Genomic DNA, 23,701 nt, shown 5'->3' with positions numbered 1-23,701 from the left:
AACTAGCTGATCATTTTTGGTGTTTTCTGAAGATTCTTCAGGTTTTATGTTTTTGTTTTGTTTTGTTTTGTTTTAATCAATTAATTAACATATGGTGTATTTTTAGTTTCATAGGTAGAGTTTAGTGATTCATCAGTTGTATATAACACCTAGTGCTCATTACATCAAACTCGCTCCTTAATGCCCATCACCCAGTTATCCCATACCCCACCTACTTCCCCTCTAGCAACCCTGTTTGTTCCTATGGTTTGTCTCCCTCTAAGATTTCATCTTATTTTTCCCTCCCTTCCCCTGTGTTCATCTATTCTGTTTCTTAAATTCCACATATGAGTGAAATCATATGATAATTGTCTTCAGGTTTTGAAAATTCAGTCATTTTATTAAATTCATATAGGTTATGTATATTAATGATTGATGTTTTTGTTGGTTCCACATAGGTTAAAGGCACATCAAGTAGAGCATTTTCCCACAGCTCTCAGTGTTTCTATCCTTGGGTTTTGTTTAAATGCCACTATCTCAATGATCATATTCTGATTATTGGCATATTTTTAAAAATATTTTTCCATAATAAAAATACCTTAGAAGAAATTCTAGAGGCTGTTAGAGAATAAAATAGAGTAAGAAATTGTCTGGTAACTTAACCCCTCCTTTTACAGTTTGGCTTATTCAGTAAGTGTTTCTTTTGCTCACTGATAACCCAGGGGTTGGTCTTTTATTTTTTATAAAGATTTTATTTATTTATTTGAGCGAGAGAGAGCATGAGCAGGGTGAGGGGCAGAAGGCAGAGGGAGAAACAGACTCCCTGCTGAGCAGGGAGCCCAGTGCTGGGCTGGATCTGGGGACTCGAAGATCATGACCTGAGCCAAAAGCAGACATTTAACCTACTGATCCACCCAGGCACCTCAGGTCTTTCTTTCTTCTTCTTCTTCTTCTTTTTTTTCTTTTTTTGTAGTATATTTTTTTATTAGAGTTCGATTTGCCAACATATAGTATAACACCCAATGCTCATCCCATCAAGTGCCCCCCTCAGTGCCCTTCTCTTAATTTAAATTTTATCAACTAGGATTTTTAGCTATGGACCTTGAAGTCTTTAACCTGGCCAATAATTGAAGTCTATAACCAGTGTGAATTTAAATATAATTTACTTTAACTTAAGACAGGAAGAATTTGTCCTTATATCACAATCAAAGTTTCTTGCATGTGATCATTTTCTTCCTGTAGTTATGAAACAATGCCTCATTGACAGGGAACACCCATGACTTGTCTATATATAACCTTAAAATAGTCTTGAGACTGTCCTTCGGAGTGTGTGTGTCAACGTTACAAAGGGTAAAATTTCACATATGCATCAATGACTTATTATTTTAATAGTGCTGATTAGTTTCATTTGCTTTTAAAGAGTTATATAGTTAAATACTGGCATTTCTCAGGATCTGAAATAAAATAATATTCATTTCGCTGGTTGTGAAAATTGTCTAGAATGCTGGGAACCAGGAGTTAACATTTTAACAGGATTTTGCTATCAGCAAATCTGTTTTGGTTTCCTGTTCTGGCCTCCCTACCTATCAGCTACATAGTGCCCTCGCCATTACGTTTCTCCTTTCTTTTACCACAGGAAAATTGTCAGGCCTCTTTTTCTAGCATTTCAGGACCCGCCTGACAGGAAATTTTCTAATTGCCGGAACAGCTGGTAGGAGAAAACTTTGCAGGGGCTTGGCCTTCCCTTTCCAACCTAAGTTTTACAGTCAGAAATTCTTTTATCACCATCATGGTTTCGTAGCCATGTTTAAATTTTTGTCTTTTCGTGTTCGCTCTATACAGGTAAGCTTTGTTTAACTTCTGTAAAGACTAAAATGTTTTAGTAGGAGCTCAGTGTAATTATACTAATTAAACAATTATTTCATTTTATATATTTGTTTAAGAAGCTTTCCAAAATTCAAAACCAGTTTTTTTTTTTCAAAACCAGTTTTTAAAGAACTTTTAAAGGATAGTATTTCTGTTTGCTAAAAGAAAGCCACTTAAGTGTATTATTCGTTTCAACTGTATATTTTGTAAACTTATTTTTACATTGGCTTTTTTTACTGGTAGTTTTTATTTTGTCCATGTTTGTAATTTTGTATAATAAAATAGACGACAGTAACTCAATATTAAACCAGTCATGAACAAAATTGTGAATTTACTAGTATTTAGGAGATTATTATGTAAGCAATATTTTGATGGGTTGGAAAATGTATTATTTTAGAGAGTGAAGAGCTTAAAGTCAGAGTTTTGTTGAAATTGACTCCTTTCAAATTTTGAAGTTTTTAATCAACTGTATTTAAGTAACTTTAAGTAATTTTATCTAATCTAGAGTAGGCACAGCTTTCAAAGCATTATTTTGTTAAAATGTGTTAGTGAATGATAATTTGCATTTTATTTCATCTAAAATTCTGCCAAATAAACTTGATATTTTGCCATGAGAATTGCGCTATCCTGCTGCTCTTTAAAGAGAATTTAATTTTTTGATTGGGATTCTCGATTAGGAGAAAACTGCTCTGTGTAGCAATGATTAGGAATGTTAGTCTGGAGAAAAGCAATGCTGGTTTCTCAAACATAGAAAGAAGAAGCTGGCTTGGAATACTCTTAGAGAATTTGGTTAAATGAAAAATGTTGAGCATATTTATCATCCATTAACAAATAAGTAAGTTGGATTTGGTCCAATTGTATTCTGGAATACCTTAAAATGTGATTTTTTTTCCAGCATGGCTTGAATAACCAGCCTAAATTTTTATGTATCTAGATCATCTAAAAATTAACATCTTTTTAAAATTAAAAACTACGTATTCTAGAACCTTAGGTATCTGTATAGAGATTAATACTTTAATTTTGAATTACATTCAAGAGGCAGATAAAGTATACGTTTTTCATTTGTAAGGTCTTTATGGTAGGCAAAAAAAATAGTTACATATCTATGGTTAGAAAAGAAAAGATTTATTTATTAGTTTTTACCCAAAAAAAATTTAAATAATTTACTTCAAGTTCCAACTGTATTTTCTGACATTCAAAACAATTTAGAAAATACAAATGCCTTAAGAACACACTTCCTGACCCAAGGGAGAGCAGGAAAAAGGAAATTATGTATACAAGTCAGGGCATAATGCCAAAAGTTGAATCATCCTTTAAAATCAATTAATATCACCCAGTCTGTTTACTTAAAGGTAGTGTGTTACAATATTAGGTTTTCTGTAACTCAAATAGACAGCATCGCTTTCTGTTCCTTTTCTTTAATCCCTTTACATTTTCAGAACAAAATTACATCTTTTTCTCTCGACTTAAAAAGGAAACATTAGGTTAATTTTTTCCCATTAAGGGGTGAACTTTAAGGACCATTTAAGAAGAAACCTACAGACCTCTTGGTGGTCCTGGAAAACAAATGAGGGGACTTTCTGTGTCACTGGAGGAACACCGAAAGGTCCACCTGTCCATGAATTTCTTCTGCCATTTTTCTGTGATGTCTAAAATGATACTCTTTACAGAATTCCTAAAATTATATTTGTTAACTGACCTTGTTTTTTCTATGATAGGTCACATCTAAACAAGTATATATCCAATAATAAATCCTTGAAACCCTAGGTAAATTCCTAGAGAGCAGATACTCTATCTTAGTATCAATAACACCTCACACACTATGTGGCTCATAATCTGAATTGCCTTCTAACAGAAAGGAATGGCCCTAAGAGAATATATCATAGATTAGAAACATTTCCATTAGGACCAGGCAATTAGGAAGAAGCAAAAGCACCAGAGCCTCCTGAATTTTAGTCTCCTCTTTACCTGTTCTTCTCTTCCTCTCTGATCCAAACACTGGTTTCCATGTGTGCTCCCACACTGACCTTTCCACTGGCTTGTCTCTGCTTGAGATACTCTTCCCCAAGATGGTTGACTCCATCACATCCTTCTGGTCTTTACTCAAATAGCACCTCTTCAGTAAAACCTGCAGTGATGGTTTTATTTAAAATTGCACACTTTCAAAAAAAATTGCAAGCTTTCCTTTTTATCCCTGCACTTCTGATCCCTTTTACCCAACTTAGTATCTTTTTTTCATGGTAAAAAAGAATATGTATCTTGTTCTAACCTGAATATACCTATTCTTATCGCTTGGTTTCTCCCCAAAATGCCAGAGATTTTGGTCTATTTCATTTATTACATATCTCAGGCACCTAGAAGAGTGCTTGCTTGGCATGTATAAGGTACTCAATAAATAAATGTTTAAATGGATGAATGAATGACTTCCCAAACATAGCTTGAGGGTATTGTACACCTAGGCTGGGGATGGCAAATATCCAAAAATAATGGGAGTGTAGACCAATGATACAGGGGTGTGATGGAGACAGTTGCCAGCCTCACAGTTTTACCTACAACTGGAACTTTACTTATCAAATAAACATAGACTTTGTAAAAATAAAAATACAGAATCTACTATAATTTTTAGAAATATACAATGTAAGTTTTTTCGTGATGATGAATGGGCACATATCAATGTATCATTTAATATATGCTTGGACGCCTGGGTGATTCAGTAGTTGAATGTCTGTCTGCCTTTGGCTTGGGGTGTGATCCTTGGTCTGGGTATTGAGTCTGGCATCGGGCTCCCCATGGGGAGACGGCTTCTCCCTCTGCCTATGTCTCTGCCTCTCTCTCTGTGTGTCTCTCATAAATAAGTAAATTATATATATATACACACAAACACACACACACATACTTGTACCAGAGAATGTAAAAATATGTGAACCTCACAGGGGAATAATGGATCTAACTCAAATCTATGCTTGACTTCATTGACAAAATTCTTTTTCCATAAAATTATAGTTGCTTCACTGTGTACTTACAGGAAAAATACAATTTTACAAACTGTACTTCTTTGTTTTAATGTAACAGACTTACTTTGGTAAAAAGTGGTTTATTGGCACGATCTGTTTGTCACATGCAAATGTCCATCCTTGGATTATCAGTGCCTTCAGAAATTTGATATTCCTCTCTGTACCCATCTCATTGGATTCTAGTTATGAGCTAGAAGAGCACATTGTTGCTTTTCTCCGTGTTGTTCAAGATTACTCAAGCTTTAGTATTGTCCTGGTTGAACCTCAAATTCATTTCAAAAATACCTATGGTCCCATAACTTGGAGAAACTGGTGACATTAAGCACAGTCTGGCATTGAGATACCAATCAAGGGTATTTTGCCTATACTCCTATGACTACATACACATAAAAGTAGATAGAAGGAAGGTAGCTTGCTAATGTGATTAGTAAAAATTTAAACTTGGAAGGAACCCAAAAAATGCGTTAAAGATAAAACAGGGACAGATCTTTAGAAATTTTTAGGGGAAAAGGGTAGGGAGTGGAGGAAGTTGCTGGGTTGTTTTTTTTTTTTTAAAGAAACATTGACAAAAGGAGCACTTGCAAATTTATTTTAAAATAAGATTTGCCAGAATAAGAAATTCAGTATGAGGATGGGAAAATAAAAACCAAGGAAGTCTCTCAGAAAATAGAAAAAAGATAAGTGACATACAGGATTCAATCCCAGATATACAATACCTAACTAATAGAGAAATTGCAAAAAGACAAACCCTGAAAAATGGACGGAAGGAAATTATCAAAAGAAAAAAAAATGTTAGCATTGACACAGAGAAGAATTCAGGTCTCTAGATTATAAAGGCTTACCAACCATCTAGCATTCTAAGAGAAAGGAGACCCATATTTATCTCACTAGTGTGGAATTTCAGAAGTACAAGGACAGAGAAAATTCTTAGAGCTTCTGGAAAGAAAACAGTTCACCTTCCCAAAAAAAATGTGTATAAGGCTAGCATTACCCATCTCAGTAGCAGTCCTGGCTGCTAGAGGGCAGTGGACCATTAGCATCAACTTTCAAGGCCAGATTGCTTTTATTCTAGAATTTGGTACCAAGCCAAAGTGTACAAATGTGAAGACAAAGACATCTTCAGATGTGCAAGATTCAGAAAACTTTTTTCCACATCACCTTTCTTAACAAGTTACAAGGGAGTAATCTGAGAAAGAGAAGGACATGGGAAACTGTGAATAGTGGGTTCGACCAGGGAAGCACTGAAGAGATATCTAGAGGTAATAGCTATGCAGCAAAGCCTAGAGAACAACCTAATGGAGGGCTCTCAGAAGAATGGGAAGTATGGTAAAGGATTAAGGAAAAATTAAGACTAATGGTCAGATTAACCTCCCCCCCCCCCCCAGGGATGATGGGGCTGTGATCCTAGCTCCGGGTGTAATCCCAGAGTTCTGGGATCGAGTCCCACATCAGGCCCCCCTCAGGGAGCCTGCTTCTCCCTCTGCCTCTGCCTCTGGCTCTCTCTGTATCTCTCATAAATAAATAAATAAAATCTTCAAAAAAAAGAAAAACATGTAAAAAAAATTATGGTCCCAATAGAACTCAGAGTAAAATGTATCATGAATTTAAGCATTTGATGAAGTAAGTGTTGTTTTGTTTTGTTTTGAGTCCCCTTGGATTGTCTTGGAAGTCACTTTTATGGGCCCATATAAAAGGAAATTTAATGTACTTTCTAGCCAGGATGTAAACAATATATTGTCTTAAAAATGTGAATGCTGGTGTATAGGCCTGCTAAACAAACAAAGAAACAAACAAACAAGTAAATAAATAAATGGCTGTGGTGACAGCATGAAGGATTTGCTTGTAGTTACAGAAGAGAATGTTAATTTTTTAATATTAATAAAAACATAGGGAAGTTTGAGAGAAAAAACGTATAGGCATTATTAACCTCCTTTGTAAAGTGAGGAGTTAAGGGGCACCTGGGTGGCTCAATCATTTAAGCATCCAGCACTTGATTTCAGCTCAGGGTTTGATCTCAGAGTTGTGAGTTCAAGGCCCACATGGGGTTCCACTCCTGGGTGGCTCAGTCAGTTAAGTGTCCAATTCTTGGTTTCAGCTCAGGTCGTGATCTCAGGGTCATGAGATTGAGCCCCACATCAGTTTCAGTGCTCGTGGTGGAATCTGCTTGAGATTCTCTCTCTCCCTCTCCCTCTGCCCCAACCCTCCTCATATTCTCTCTCTCTCTCTCTCTCTCTTTCTCCCTCTCTCAAATAAATAAATCTTGAAATAAACCAAAACAAAACAAAGAAGTTAGGATTCTATACAACAGTAATAGAAAGAAGTTTATGTAAAAGTAATATAATTATCAAACAATCGGGAAGATGATGAAAGTGGTATGAGCAATTCCTTCATCTTACTTTAAATTAGCAGGCATTGTCTTTAATAAACCAAGAAATTATCAAAGTAAGTGCAGAAAGAACTTTTTTAAAAACCTGAGGAATGGGAGTGAGAAGAGACTTGCATTTAATCATAAGGTATTCTGTCACTATTTGATTTGTCATCCATGTGCATGTATTACTTTGATTTTAAAAACAAAATGTTTGAGGAACAGGAAAGAACCCAGGTTGACAAAAGATTACGTGTAAGGCAGTGTTGGGAGAAAATACCATAAAAGTAAGTTGTAGCCATATTGTAGAGGGCCTCAAGTGCCAAGGTGAAGCAGTGCATTTAATTTATGAAAACTCAGGAGAGCTTTTGAGCACTCTGGTCATATGACTGGAGCTCTCATTTCAGAAAGTGAATTTGGCAGGAGGATGAAGTGGACTGGCATTGGCACAAAGGGGTCATTACGAGTAACCAAGTTTGTTTCAGTTTTCCACAGGAAAGGTAATTAAGGATTATACCTGGGCCATGCTATTGGAAATAGGAAAAGAAAGAAAGAAAGGTATTCCCATTACCATGTTTGATGCATAGTAGATGTTTTAGTATATGTTTGTTGAATGAAAGGGTCAAAGGGAGATTCTGTGTTTTTTGGTAACTTGTTGACATGAGAAGAAAGGAAGGCTTGAATAGTTACTGCTGTTTATTTTGAGGTCCATAACCTGATTGCAGCTCTCATTATGAGAATAAGACTTGATCCTCTATGCCTACTGCAAAATACAAAACATTTATAATTCAGTGATCCTTCCCTACCTGTGTTGCACCTTTGTGACATACAATTATAGTACGTATTTTTATGAAATAAGAGATGAAACAATATTGCAGTCTAAAATTACATCCAGGGGGATCCCTGGGTGGCTCAGTCGTTTGGTGCCGCCTTCAGCCCGGGGCATGATCCTGGAGACCTGGGATCGAGTCCCACATCGGGCTCCCTGCAGGAAGCCTGCTTCTCCCTCTGCCTGTGTCTCTACTGCTCTCTCTGTGTCTCTCATGAATAAATAAATAAAATCTTTAAAAAAAAATTAAAATTACATCCAGGATCCCTGGGTGGCGCAGCGGTTTAGCGCCTGCCTTTGGCCCAGGGCACGATCCTGGAGACCGGGATCGAGTCCCACGTCGGGCTCCCGGTGCATGGAGCCTGCTTCTCCCTCTGCCTATGTCTCTGCCTTTCTCTCTCTGTGTGTGACTATCATAAAAATAAATAAAAATTTTAAAAAAAATTACATCCCACTTACCCGAGAAAACTGGTAAGACATAGAATGTTATAGAGTATAGTTCTTCATAGCCTCATGATTTAAAGGCATACATGGCTGTTAGATTCCAGTTAGGCTCTTGAACAGATAGTTTTTTCCATAGTAGGCTGACTGGTACATGTTAAAATCCAACCTGTGACCTTGGCCTCTTGAGTTTAAGTCTGTAATCCACTAGTCTTTAAAATGTGATGTGACAGCACTTTGGGTTACAGAAAAGAAAGAGGAGAATTTCTTTATAGTTTCATTTCCATGTGTAATGTACATAATTTAGTAATAGAAAAAGTATATATAATCTATAACCCAATAAGTATACAAATATTGGGTATATGCTATTTTTTTTTACTGATGAGGATATGCTACCAAAAGTTCAGAGACATTTCTCTAATCACTTTAGCTAACTGACCCAAGAGTTACATACCAGTAGGAAATAAATGTGTATGTTCCTGTCATTGATCTTGGATGGAGAACCACAGAGGCTCTAACAGTCTCAGTGTGGTATAATGCTAAGAGCCTTGTTTTAGAAGTCAGAACCTGGAATTGAGCCAGAAGTCTGCCAGTTATTGGTTTGTGATCTTTACTTAATCTCTTTAAACTTTAGATTGTATTCAAACCATTTGGCCTTTAAAAGATCTGTCAAATTTCTAGTGATGAATGGGGGAGTCTGTAGAGAATTCTGAGATGTTTTTGCTTGCTCTGAAGTATACTCCACCCTGTTATCAGCCCTCGCTAACATTGATATGTAGCCAAAGATTTGTTATAAAACATAAGTGTAAGATAAAAGGTGAAAAAAGCACCTAATCCAGGCTTGGTACATGATAGGTGCTTAATAAATATTTGCTGGATTTTAATCTAAGTCTTCCTTAATCAGTTCCACATATACAGTGTTCTTTGAAAGTTTTCTTAAAATAATTTGGTAATTTGCTTCCTACCTTTCCTAATATAGCTACAAAGAGCTATCACTCTCGAGCCCCTATACACTGGTCTTATTTGCAGAGAAGGGTTGCACAGGAAGGGAGTAGAGTCTCAGAGTCAGGTAATGCTTGGTTCTACCCTAACACCTACTGCACAGGATGATTATGAGAAATAAAGGAGATAGTGCATGTGAAATTACAAAATAAAGGACTAAACCATGTTAGAAGATTGTTTTATTGTTGCCACAGTTTTGAGAGCATTCAAAATGATTAAGTTGCCTAAGTAGTCACACAGTCTACACACTTAGGTCTTACGAAGTAAAATGGTGGAGCTGGATTCCTTTTTTGTCCTGTTACAGGAGCTTTTCTTCCTTTCAGTGCTCATTTTCAAAACCTGCCACATTAGGATACCTAGTATATCTTTTTAAAAAATGGGATCCCCGGGTGGTGCAGCGGTTTGGCGCCTGCCTTTGGCCCAGGAAGTGATCCTGGAGACCCGGGATCGAATCCCACGTCGGGCTCCCGGTGCATGGAGCCTGCTTCTCCCTCTGCCTGTGTCTCTGCCTCTCTCTCTCTCTCTGTGACTATCGTAGAGTTAAATAAATTAATAAAGATTTTTAAAAAAATAAAATAAAAACTGTGTAACTCTATATATAGCCAACATCCTATCTCAGAAAATATTAGTTGAGCTCAAACATGCATATGGAACACAAAAATAATAAAAATAATTATTTGTGTACAACACATTTGATTCCACTAATACTTAGGCAGTAGGAAAAAATAACATGATAGGCAAAAAAAAAAAGAGAAAAATAGTCTTTGATAGGCTTATATTTCTGGTATTGTTGGGTTTTGCTTCATTGTTTTTGGCTGTAACCTATAGTACTTGTCTTAATTAAATAAGGTATACTTTATCTGCTAATCCCAGAGTGAATAAGTAATTGAAATTCTGTATATACCTACATATATTTTCAACCTTTCTTCATTTCTGATGCCTTCCCTCAGATATACTGAAGTATCCGCTGTCTAAAAATTCTTTTCTTAACCCTAAGACCTTCCACTGTTTTACTATGCTGAGTAGTAGTAACTTCTTTCCTGTGTCTAATCCTCCATCCATATGTTAAATCTTTTTTGATTTTGTGTTTTAGAGTTATTGCCTTTTCCACCTCTCAGATCTCAAGTACTCGAAACAGAAAGTAATTTATATATTTCCAACAAAATAAATTTCAGCATACTGATTCAAATGGCCTTGCTGAGGGTAGAAATCTCCATATTTGGGCAGCTAGGGTGGCTCAGCGGTTTAGCGCCGCCTTCAGTCCAGGGTGTGATCCTGGAGACCTACGTCAGGCCCCCTGCATGGAGCCTGCTTCTCCCTCTGCCTGTGTCTTTGCCTCTCTCACTCTCTGTGTCTCTCATGAATAAATAAATAAAATCTTTAAAAAAAAAAAAAAAGAAATCACCATGTTTGCCTTGGAATATTTTTCAACCCCACTCTCCAATAAACATGATTTGTGTATGTGGAGGGGGACATGGTTCTACCTAATACCAGCACATGTCAGAACACAGCAAATTAGGGCAGCCCCAGTGACGCAGCGGTTTAGCACTGCCCTCAGCCCAGGGCCTGATCCTGGAGACCTGGGATCGAGTCCCACATCAGGCTCCCTGCATGGAGCCTGCTTCTCCCTTTACCTGTCTCTCTGCCTCTCTCTCTCTGTGTCTGTCGTGAATGAATGAATGAATGAATGAATAAATAAATCAATAAATCTTAAAAAAAAGAACACAGCAAATTATTCTTTTGTGTTTTCAGACTTCTTTACACCCTCTGCCCTTATCCCATGAAACTATTCTAATTGTCTCCAATAGGAAGAATGAAGACTTGGAAATACCTCAGTGCTAATGTTAAGTAGAGGTTAAGTTGGTTTATGCAGTGGGCTGGTATCATTCTCTCTGACTTTTAACTTGAAGGTGTATTTGCAGGTCACATGGCTGGCTCAGTTGGTAGAGCATGCAACTCTTGATCTTGGGATCACATGTTCAAGCCCCATGTTGGACATAGAGCTTACTTTAAAAATAATAATAATTTGAGGATTTCTAATATGATATGCTAAATTTATATTTCTTGATTTATAGCTGGAGAAACTATCTCTAACTCTCTCCTCCCCCTTTTTATTTTTTTATGTCAATAGGAAGAAGGCAGTATCAAAGAAATTGCGATCACACATCATGTAAAGGAAGGACATGAAAAGGCAGATCCTTCCCAATTTGAACTTTTAAAAGTATTAGGGCAGGGATCATTTGGAAAGGTAAGTCATGAGTGTGTGTGTTTTTAAAAAGTGTTTTTTTTTTTGGAATTTGTTCATACAGATGGAGAATGGAAATATTTTATGAAATATTTGTTTAAGCAATGTTTCTCTCTTCTTAAATTTGTCACTATCAGTAAGTTTGGGAAAGTGAATAAAGTCACTCAAAGGACACTGGAAATTTTCATAAATTGTCAGTAATCACTTCATATTTATTTTATCTTAAAGACCATGTGACCTCTCAATTGCATTTTGCAAATGATTAAAATAAAAAATATTCCCCTGATAATCTTTTTGAGTCCTCATGTAAATTTGGAAGGTGATCTTGCCAGATACATTATAGCAATATATCCCAATCTTTCTTCCAGAGTATCCCTAATACCAGCAGAAAGTGAATGGTTACACCCATGGAATTAGGGTGGGGGATTACCACTATGAGTATGAAATTCTGGAGACTTACAAGTAGTTTTCAAAATGAATGCAAAGGTTGCATTCTATTCAATGATATTCATGTTTGTTTTTAATATCAAAAAATGTTTCCCAGAGCCACCAACTACAATTGGTCCAGAAGATGCAACATCATCATCATTTTCTTCAAATATTCCTTGTCCCCCTGCTGCATACCTCAGGACACTTTCTGTCCTCCTTTTTGAGAAGTACAGTATTATGATTACTATGATTTGATATAACTAATCCATTCCTCAGTAGGAGGAAGATTCTCCGACTGCATTCAACTTTCACATTGCAATGCTTCCTTACCACCTCCCCGTGATGAAACATCTGAAGATATTATGCTTTGCAAGCCCTCAAAACAACACCACTTTAGCTCCCTTGTGTATTTTAGGGGGATTGTTTAGCAATTCTTGGCTAACATAGGTAATTTATTACATCTGTTAACCTCTTTTAAACTCAAAATGATGCTTTTGTTTCAAATATAGGGTTAAGTAGGCAGTAGAATGTAATGGTTGCAAGTTTAAGCTCTGGATCAGCCAGACATGGATTTTTTTCCTTCTACTTACTTGTTATGTGTGCTTAAACAAGTTACTTAACCTCTTCAAGCCCTATTTTCCTTTCAGCCGTCATTAAATATTGAAATTCCTCAAGGTTCCATTCTAGGCTGCCTTCTCCTCACTCTATACTCCCTACTAATTATTTTCTCTATGCCCACTGTCTTAATTATAACCCACATACAGCTGTCCTAACAGATTTCTATCTCCAATCTAGATTGTGCCTCTAAGCTCTGAACTCTATGTACAGCTGCATATTTTTTTCTCTTCACATGACTCAAAGGCAGTTTAAACTCAACATGTCTACAACCAAAGTCATGATTTTCCCCTCCCCCCCAATCCTATCCTGTTTCACTTTTCTTTGCAACTGTGAATGGCATCCAGTTAAGCAAGCCAGAAACTTGGGAGGCATTTTTAACATATCGTTCCATGGCCCACCCTTTCCCCTTGCCTCTCACCACCAATGTGATCTATCAGCAAGTCCTACTGAGTTAAAGATTTCTCAAATCATGCCTGTCCTCTCCTCCCCTGCCATTCCTCCATTCTATACCACTCCCATTTCTCCTTGGCCTGTTGAAGGAGGCTCCTAACTGGAACTTCCAAATTTATTCTTTCCTCAAGCCACTATTTACATGACAGCCAACAAGAGGTAATCTTATACTTCAGTAGCTTCCTTTAGCCTTTAGGATAAAGGCATACATACTCTTAAGATGGTTGAGGAGCCCCTTGTTCTGGTGCCTAGCGACCTCAACAACATCACTTTTGTATTTTTCACTACCTGTGTTCTGGCTACATTGGCCCTTTTTTTTTCTTAAGCCCCTGGCTCCATCCTACTAGAAAGCCTTTGCACGTGTGCCCTCCTTTGCGTGAAACACTCCACCCCACCCCTTCTTCATCTTATTAATACCTTTCATGGTTATCATCTCAAAGAAGTCTTCTCTCCCATTCTGACTAGGTCATATCCCTGTATTTTACCCTGTCAGAACATTATACATGTCATCTTCACAGCACTCACCACAATCGCAGTTTTTCATTTGTGTAGTTGTTTGTTTATTGGCTATCTCCTCAACTAGACTATGTGTTCTTTCAGTGAGTACAAGGGACATTCTTTGTGCCGTGTCTCAGCATTGAGCTGGTAGCACAATATCTAACATATAATTCTGGAAAGAAGTAATGAGTAACCGGGCTCCCTGCATGGAACCTGCTTCTCCCTCTGCCTGTGTCTCTGCCTCTCTCTCTCTGTGTCTCTCATGAATAAATAAATATTTTTAAAAAAACAGAAGTAATGAGTAAATAATAGTTCTGACCTCATAGGTTAATAGTGAAAATTAAATGATAAAAGGCCAAGCACATAGTATCTGCTATGAAATTGTATTATCATGCAGATGCATTATGGATAAACCCAAATAGATTGGTTTCTTTCTATACATTAGATTTTCAGAGAACACAATATTTAAGTTGCCAGAGGTTAGCATGCATCTCCCTTTATTTCTTTAAAAGTAACTTAAATACCTTACTATAAATAGCAAACATTAAAAATAGGGCGTCTCCTTTCTTACTCATCCTAAAAAGACAGCGTAAGCCAAGGAAACAGGGATGACCTGTCAGAGCTTAGAATAGCTTCATGGGGGAGTTCGAAAGGTCATGAATGCTGTGGTTGGGGAAGATCCGATGGCATCTGGGACCACTGCTGCTCCGGCTACACTTGACTGGTGACGTGCCAGAGGGAATAGATTAAGAGTGCCTGAGCAGGAGCACAGAACTGGGTGGCTGGCCTGGTTCTTGTTCCAATACCTCCACTGTGACACTAGTCAAATTATTTAACCTCTCTTAGCCATAGCTTGTGCAGCTATAAATAGGCATTCCTTAGTCCGCCTGCCTCCCAAAATTATCATGATGATGTATTACAAATGCTTGTGAAGGTCCTTTACAAACTAGAAGTGCTGAAAAGTGTTAAAGTACTTTCAAAGAAGGGTGAAAGAAGTTTGGAATCCACAGGGAGAATTTTTCTTGTAGAATGGCACAAAGAAGCTTGATAAGGGAATTTTAAGAATAAATACCAGGTGAATCCTAATTATTTCACCTAATTAGAATTTATTTCTGTTCAAAAATATTAATAATCTCTGATTACTTTTAACATTTGAACATCATTCCATCTTAGGAGCCTGATTAAGAATGCTTTTTCTCCCTAGTTTGGCTCCCTGCTAACTGGCTAAAAAGAACTAAAGGGTGATGAGGCATCATGAGAGGGGTGGAGGGTGGGGGAGCGATTTGGGGAGAGGAACACACAATGCATCAAAGTTTCTGTGCAAGTTGTGGTGCTCTTCACTAGACTTTTGAGGTCACTGTCAATCACCTTTAGCACAGTTTCTCAAAGTGAGAAACTCGACTTGCCCTAGAATCAGTTGAATGTAGCATTTTTTGATTTTGTGTTAATGGACTGGCATGCTAGTGCAGGTAATTGAGAGCTGACCTGAAAGTTAATTCTTGATTATAATTGCTTCTCTTCCCATCTGTAGCAACTCAATAACAAATGCTAGGAAAGAATAGGTGAAGAAAAAAGTTGAAATTCAGGTCTATTTAGCCAGTATGCTTAAAGATTGAATGAAGAAGATCATGCATCACTATATTGTACACCTGAAACTAATTTTACATTATAAATTAATGAACTGGAATTTAAGTAAAAACTTAGATCACAAACCTAATGATCAAAATGAATAGAAGAGATTTATAGATAGTTTTATATTAGTCATGTTATAGCATGACTGAATTATTTAAAGCAGGCTTATTCATTTTGCATAAATTTCACACTATATTTTGAAAGAAGCTAAAAATAATTTGGAAAATCAAGAAGCTCAGTAACATACCTAGGAACTGTGTTCTTCATATTTAGTTATATACGATAATTCGATTTTTAAAAGATCAAAGGTAGGGTTCTGTCTTAAGTCACATTAAATATTTGTGAATGGCCTCTTCAGTGTGTTTTAAATTGTTTTGCCCAGCAATGAAAAATTTATGTGCAGTTTTCATACCTTGAAAAGACCAATTATCAATAAATAATTATATCAATAGAAAATTGTGGTCAAGGAGAACTGTGTGACAATTTCTATCAAATCAGAAGAATTTTTATTTTGTTAAAAGCAGAGCAATGACCACCTGTGTTATACTTCAAACATGTTAGACTTTAATTACATAGTTTAAAAATTTTTGTGTCTTATATGCTCTTTGGGAATTGGCAGACAACAAAAAGAAAGAAAACAAGGTATTCACTTATGTTGACACCCCAAGTTATTACCAGTGTTTACAACTCATTGTATTTATAGTTGATACATAAGAAAAAGAAATATCTACAGTCTATCAGAATCTCTAATAATAAACTATTATAGAAAGGATCTTATTTTTAACAATGGCATAGTTTGTGATACTTTGTAAAACTTATCTCTCATTTAAATACAGGTTTTCTTAGTCAAAAAAATCTCAGGCTCTGATGCTAGACAGCTTTATGCCATGAAAGTATTGAAGAAGGCCACACTGAAAGGTAAGTGCTGTGACTGTTTATACTGTTTGAGTAGTCTAAGCAAACTGAAAGGTCTCAACAGATCTCCAGTGACTCCTAGGCCAATTACTTACATTCTGAATCTGTTTCTGCTACTGTCTTTAAATTTAGACTTTATTTTAGTGAATTTTTCCTACTGGGCTAGGAATCATATGACTAGTGAGAATGGTAGTTGCCATGTTATAAAAGAAGTATTATAAATTCATCTTGGGCTTTTGCAAATAGAGGTTTAGAAAATTCAAACTGGGCTTGATTCATCTTCAAATTAATGTGATTATTTTAATGTAAAAACGTACTGATTTACTGGATGCAGAATAGCTTTTATTTTAAGGACTTTATCATTTTGACTTCTGGTCTCCAAGTTTTTATTCTAATCCTCTGATTTTGAACAATTTTATATAGAATTTGACTCTTAGGGGATCCCTGGGTGGCGCAGCGGTTTGGTGCCTGCCTTTGGCCTAGGGCACGATCCTGGAGACCCGGGATCGAATCCCACGTCGGGCTCCCGGTGCAGGGAGCCTGCTTCTCCCTCTGCCTGTGTCTCTGCCTTTCTCTCTCTCTCTCTCTCTCTCTGTGACTATCAAAAATAAATAAATTAAAAAAAAAAAAAGAATTTGACTCTTAGGTACATAGTTATTTAGAAGAAATTATACATAGTTTTTAAAATATTTAAATCTTTTATTTAGTAATATTGGCTATTTTATCACATAACCTCTAGTAGTTGTATTGATTTCTGACATCATTTTTTCCTCTGCAATTTATATATAATCTTAAACTTTTAAAATTTTCAGGAAGGGATATTTGTGATGATCATTTATTATTTCTGATGTTATTCTTCCCAGTTAGTCACCTACCCTGGATATCATCATTCCAAGAAATTCCAGCATTCTCTATAAACACCATCCTATTTTTCCTTTCTCTTACTCCCTTCCTGAATGTATTTTCTTTCCTATCTAGTCTCTACAACTGGCACACTACTTACTTGATTCTTGCTAGGCCCAGGGAGTTAAATTATATCCTCAGTGCCCTACTTTATATCGCTACTTGTATAACTTTATGCTTAAATTCCATGTTATAAAATTACATTGGCGGAACTTAAAAGAGTTCATTCACAACAAGAACAAGAGTAGGTTTCATATATTTTACAGGATCTGTGTTGTGCATAACATAGGTAAAGGAAACTATAAAACTGGAAAACCTAAAAGATATCAGGAAAGGAAATAAATGCTCAATTCCTTTTAGAGAAGGCTACCTGTTAAGAATATCAGTATTCGGGGGATCCCTGGGTGGCTCAGCAGTTTGGCTCCTGCCTTTGGCCCAGGGCACAATCCTGGAGTCCTGGGATTGAGTCCCACGTCGGGCTCCCTGCATGGAGCCTGCTTCTCCCTCTGCCTATGTCTCTGCCTCTCTTTATCTTTCTCTCTCTCTCTGTCTCTCATGAATAAGTAAATAAAAGGGTGAATGGATGATTAATTTTTTGTGATCTTGAATGTCTTAAAATGCCTTTATTCTACCCCCTCAGTTAATTTATAATTTGGCTGAGTGTAAAATTCTAGGTGAGGAATAATTTTCCCTCAGATATTTGAAGGCATTGTTTCCATTGTCTCCCAGTTTCCTGTGTTGTAATTATGAAGTTTATTCCAGTTCTGACGTCCAGTCCTTTGTATGTAAGCTGCTTTTCCTCTTTAGAAGACTTTAGAATCACTCTATTCTTTATCCTTGGTGTTCTGGAATTTGTACAGTGATATTTCTTTATTGTGAATTTTTAAAATTCATCATACCAGATATTGGGTGGTCTCTTTGAATCTAGAAACTCATTTCTTTGGTTTTGGCAAAGTATTTTGTCATTTTTTCCCCATTTTATAACTCCTGTTCTTTGAATATGTTGACCTTCTTGAACCTTTTCATTTTTTTCCTTACTGTTTTCCAGTTTTGTCTTTTTTTCTGTTTTCTAGGAAGTATCAATTATCTTTCAAACTTTCTATTGACGTTTTTGTTTCTACTATCATTTTTAATTTCCTAGATTTTTCTTGTTCTCTATTCCCTTTCTAAAAACTTTTTATTATGGAAAGTGTCAAACATTTACAGAAGGAAACAAAAGAATATAGAGAACTCCCATATACCCTCCTTGCTGCTTCAGCTTTCTCAAGTCAAAAAAAATTTTTTTTGCATCTGTTTCCTTTCTTTTCCTTTCTCTTGATACTATGAAGCAAATCCTAGACATTGTAAACTTTCTTCCATAAATATTTTAGTGTGTATCTCTAAAAGATAAAGATTCCTAAAAGAAATAATACAACTCTGTCATTATACCTAAAAAATCAATATACAAATATCTAAGCAGTGTTCAAATTTCCAGTTGTTCCTGTTGTTATAATTCATCTTTCTTTTTGTAATCTGTTCAAATCAAGATCTATATAGATCTCTATTTTGTAGTTGGTTGATATCTCTTTAAGTCTTTTAATCTATGAACTCTGTCTCCATTTTTTTTCTTGGTAGTTTTTGTTGATGATAATGGTTTCTTCCCCCTACCCCTTTTAAAGCTTCTTATTTCATGGGTGCTTCACTCTATTGGTGGATATAAATTACCAGGTTTTTAAAATTTTCTTTTGTTCTTTATATTGTCTCTGTTTCCTTTTATATCCTTTTTTGTGTTTATTTTGATAGCTGTTATTCATATTTAGAGCCTTTCCTCAAATGCCTGGAGATCCTTTGCTATCTTTTTCTCATTTAAGAATGAGGTAACAGGGATCCCTGGGTGGCTCAGCGGTTTAGCGCCTGCCTTTGGCCCAGGGCATGATCCTGGAGATGCGGGATCGAATCCCACGTCAGGCTTCCGGTGCATGGAGCCTGCTCTCCCTCTGCCTGTGTCTCTGCCTCTCTCTCTCACTGTGTGCCTATCATAAATAAATAAAAAAAAATTAAAAAAAAAAAAGAATGAGGTAACAGCACCTGGGTGGCTCAGTTGTTTGAGTGCCCAACCCTTGGTTTTGGCTCAGGTCACGATCCCACAGTCCTGAGATCAAGCACTGCACTGGGCTCCACGCTCAGCAGGGAGTCCACTTGAGATTCTCCCCTTCACCCTCTGCCCCTTTCCTCTCTCTCTCTCCCTCTCTCTTTCAAATAAATAAATCTTTTTTATTAAAAAAAAATGAGGTATCAGGACACCTGGGTGGCTCAGCGGTTGAGCATCTGCCATTGACTCAGGGCCGGAACCCAGAGTCCCAGGATTGAGTCCTACATCGGGCTTCCTGCATAAAGTCTACTTCTCCTTCTGCCTATGTCTCTGCCTCTCTCTCTCTGTGTCTCTCATGAATAAATCTATTTTAAAAATGAGACCAAATAGCCAGTTGGAAAGGGCCTTGTGGCAAGAATTTGCTTATTTTTTATTGACTTCATTCCCCTAGGCTAAGCTTTTAAAGCTTTCTCTTAACTACTGTGTAAGTTACCACTTACTCATCATCTTCTGCTCTTGCTTCCCCTCCTGTTCTTTGTCCTTGTGAGTTTATGCATAATTTTTTCCATTATCCTAATTTCAGTCCGGTTTTAGAAGAAAGTAGAAAGTAAAACATTTATGTTTAACCAGAAGTCTCTTTCCATTTCAGAGTTCCTATTAATACAATGAATAGGGTCAAATAGAAGTCAGTAGTGTTGAGTTTGTGGGGACTTTTGTCCTAATACAGTAGTCTGTGGACCTAAAAGTTTTATAAACCATTGCTTAAAACAGTTTCTTAATATATAATCCTAGAAACATAAACAGCATTTCTTCTTGTTCACTCTTATGTTCAAGTCAAGGAGGATTTAAAATCTAATAACTACTGTATGAGAAAAATTATTTCAGAGGAATGTAGTTGCTTTGCCAGCATGAGTCATTAACAAATTCTATTTTAGGGTTCAGAGTTTAGCCAATATAAAACATGCCTTCTTCTAAACCAGTATATCCTTATCAAAATTCCTGATTCTAGAGTGATTTATATTTGTCAATAGGTCTTTACATTAGTAAAAGAAACCAGATTAGAATTATTACACAGTCCTGTTTCAGACAAAATGAAGGCATTCTTAAGTAAATCTCGCTCGTTTTCAACTAAACAAGTTTTCATCAGTGTTACATGTAAGGAAACCACCTCACAAGATAATCAGAAAGAAAATCATCGTATTCTAGCCTCTCATTTCATAGAGAAGGAAGCAGGAAGTCCCCAAGTGGTTTAAGAATTTGAGCAAGGTAATTCATCTAGTTACTAGCAGGGCCACTAAAAACCTGTAGCTCTTGACTCCTAAATAATTGTTCTCTTCATTGTGGTAGAATAAATAGGTGAGGGATATACAGTAAATACGCTGGTGGATATTTTTGCTGCTTACTGAGCAGAGAGGTGAGTTTTAAATGATAAGCTTTGGGATCCCTGGGTGGCGCAGCGGTTTGGCGCCTGCCTTTGGCCCGGGGCGCGATCCTGGAGGCCTGGGATCGAATCCCACGTCGGGCTCCCTGCATGGAGCCTGCTTCTCCCTCTGCCTGTGTCTCTGCCTCTCTGTCTCTCTCTGTGTAACTATCATGAATAAATAAATAAAAATCTTCAAAAAAAATAAAAAATAAATGATAAGCTTTGTTATCTTTGTATAATTATTAGAAGAGATAGAAATTTGGAACCTAGCTCTAAGGTAATAGGAACTAAATCCAAGATCATATGGGTAGCAGTAGAAAAAGCACAGATGTGGGCTAGACTGGAACAGAATTGGATAGAGGACACCAGAGTTGTTGTGATAGGACAAGATAATGAAATCAGAGGTTAATACTGAATTTGATACACTAGCTAGACAAGTCATTTAAAAGACAGAGCTTTATAGATATCAAGAACAATTTGATTTCTATACCTGGTTTGCCCATTTTCAGTCAGTGGCACCAAAATCTCCCAATTGGAAGTGGAAAACTGGGAAAATGTGAAACATAGGATTTAGTTTTAGATTCCTTTATTTCTTTTTTCCAGGGGTCTTATTTCCGTGTTTTAAATATCTGGTCACTTTATATTGAAAACAACGCCAACTCGTCTTTCTCTCTGTCCCTTCCCTTCCCCCACAGAAGACTCTCTTCCGCATTCTCTCTGCTTAATCTTGACATAACCATTCAGTCACTCTAGCCTAAAGATTACAAGTCATTTATTATTTATCCTTATTATGCAACAGAAAAAAAATAAATTTTAATGAATGATCATTTTCACCTCTTAAATCCATTGAGCTACCAACACAGAATACTTCTCAGAATGTATTCTATTTATTTATTTAGTTGTCTGTCATTTCCACCAGATTATGAGCTTCTTGAAGATTATTTTGTTTGTATGTGTATTTCTCCCAGTGCCTTGTACATAGAATTTGCTCAGGAAATCTTTTGTTGGTAAAAGAGAGCTTTACCTACAGGACCAAATATAAATGTATCTGCCGTTCCAGATTGTCAGGAATCTGAGTCCTCTTAATTTCACTGCCCCCTCAATTTCCATACTGATTTGGTTTTTTTTTTTTTTTTTTTTTTTCTCTTCCTCATGCATGCCTCTGTGTCCTTGCTTGCACTGGCACTCCATACCTGGCCTTTCCTTTTTTAGGCCTGATCCATCCAACCCATCTAAATCCCACTCTAAAAGTTCCTAACTCTACCTCTTCACTCTTGCTTTCCCAAACTCATCTCTCCTTTCTCTGAATTTCTGTACTACTTATTACTGGTAATAAGTCATTTTATCCCTTTGATCATACTCATCGTGCTATACCTACCATTATCTCCTATATACCAAGCTCTGGGATGTATAGACCTTATCTCAAATGGTCACACAGTCCACAAAGGTACAGTGGTGTAATCTCTATTTTATAGATGAGGGGTAACGGAGGCTCAGAGAGTTTAAGTAGGTAACTTGCTCAGGATTACACGGTCTGAATCCAATTTTTTTAACTCCAAAAATGCCTTTGTTCTTTCAACTGTACCCATTATTTCTTCTCCCTCTCTTCCTTCCCCCAAAATAGACCTTCTTGGGTATACCTATCCTTCACTATATCTGCCACATTTTACAGATGCTTAATGAATGCTTGTTGAATTGAGTTGATAGGGTTTGTAGGGGTAGTGAAACCTATTCCATTTTCTTGTGTGTTTTAATATTTCATTGGGATGCCTCGTTTTTAAAAAGTCACTCTTTTTTGGCCACTTTTAATAACGTTGATTAAAATACTTGTAAATTTAATGTTAAAGCCAACATCTGATTCAACATCTGATATGTTCTCTGTAATTTTTTTTAACTTAAAGCACAGATTTTATAAATATGAAGAATTTTTTCTGGTTGTATAGTTTAGTAAAAAATATTAATTTTGAAAATTCAAGAGTAATAGTTTTATTTATACGTACTAATAGTTTTACTGGTATATATAAAAATACGAATTTACAGTTTTAGCAAGATTTTACTCAAAATAGGCACCAAAGAGATTTTTTTAAAAAGATTGTCTCTGAAAATTATTGTAGTATAGCCATGTGTACAATATTTTGTAGTTCGAGACCGTGTTCGGACAAAAATGGAGCGTGATATCTTGGTAGAAGTTAATCATCCTTTTATTGTCAAGTTGCATTATGGTAAGTTATGAACCACCTGCAACCTCATCCCTCCACTTGGTACCCCCTCCCTGAGTGCAATCAGATAATTTAATGTATATAAATATTTGCTTGTGTATGTTTATATGTGTTTACCAGATAAAGTCATGGAAATTAAGCCATTACTCCTTAAACAAATTTTAAAGGCCTTTATTGCATTTACACTTATATTTCTGAGTGGTAGCCATAGGAATAAGTAATAATAATCAGTTTTTTATTATAATAATTAATAACAGTATACCAGGATTTTATAGTCCATATGTGTTAGCCCAACTTGTCTTAAAAGCAAGAAAGACAAAAAAAAAAAAAAAACAACAACAAAAAAAAAAAGCAAGAAAGATCCTTAATGTCAACATCCTGAAGCTTTTATCACCTTTCTTTCCCCCAAAGATGTATGTGCTTTTTCTCAGTGGATAAAGTTGTGGTGACTTTTAATATGCGTAATTAAAGCTAACCAACCCACATTTTCCCTGCGCTTAAATGACATGGTTTTTGTATTTTGTTTAATAGTTAAGTAACCATGTAGGGAATTTTTCTTATTGATCACATGTTTTAAAACTACTGTATTCCTGAGAGACTATTGCCTCAAGAAAGTGCAACAAATATTCTAGTGGTTCCATAATAAGAAACACTGCATTTAACATTTCTGCATGGAAACTAAGAGAAATCAGTGGTTATCTTCCCAATAAAAATCAGTTTAGATTTATGATATAATAATTAATTTGCTTAAAAATAATATTCATTTGTGAATGAGTTGACCTAATGTAAGCCAAAAAACAAA

The 23,701-nt window shown here is 36.2% G+C and overlaps 1 protein-coding gene across 11 annotated transcripts in view; it reads left to right on the top strand.

The window, feature by feature from the left end:
- The window catches only part of RPS6KA3 (ribosomal protein S6 kinase A3), a 112,558-nt gene that overhangs the window by 46,490 nt on the left and 42,367 nt on the right, over positions 1 to 23,701 (top strand). For 10 of the 11 annotated variants that reach the window (XM_038587044.1, XM_038587043.1, XM_038587039.1 and 7 more), the window contains 3 exons: positions 11,628 to 11,744; positions 16,205 to 16,286; positions 22,822 to 22,902. In XM_038587044.1, coding sequence (XP_038442972.1) covers positions 11,628 to 11,744; positions 16,205 to 16,286; positions 22,822 to 22,902 — 280 coding nt within the window. Of the gene's footprint in view, positions 1 to 1,638; positions 1,822 to 11,627; positions 11,745 to 16,204; positions 16,287 to 22,821; positions 22,903 to 23,701 lie in introns of those variants that run through there. The other variant, XM_038587045.1, reaches the window with a different exon arrangement.

The sequence above is a fragment of the Canis lupus genome, chromosome X (assembly GCF_011100685.1).
Source record: "Canis lupus familiaris isolate Mischka breed German Shepherd chromosome X, alternate assembly UU_Cfam_GSD_1.0, whole genome shotgun sequence".
Classification (NCBI taxonomy): domain Eukaryota; kingdom Metazoa; phylum Chordata; class Mammalia; order Carnivora; family Canidae; genus Canis; species Canis lupus.
This window is presented reverse-complemented; position numbering and strand designations above follow the sequence as displayed.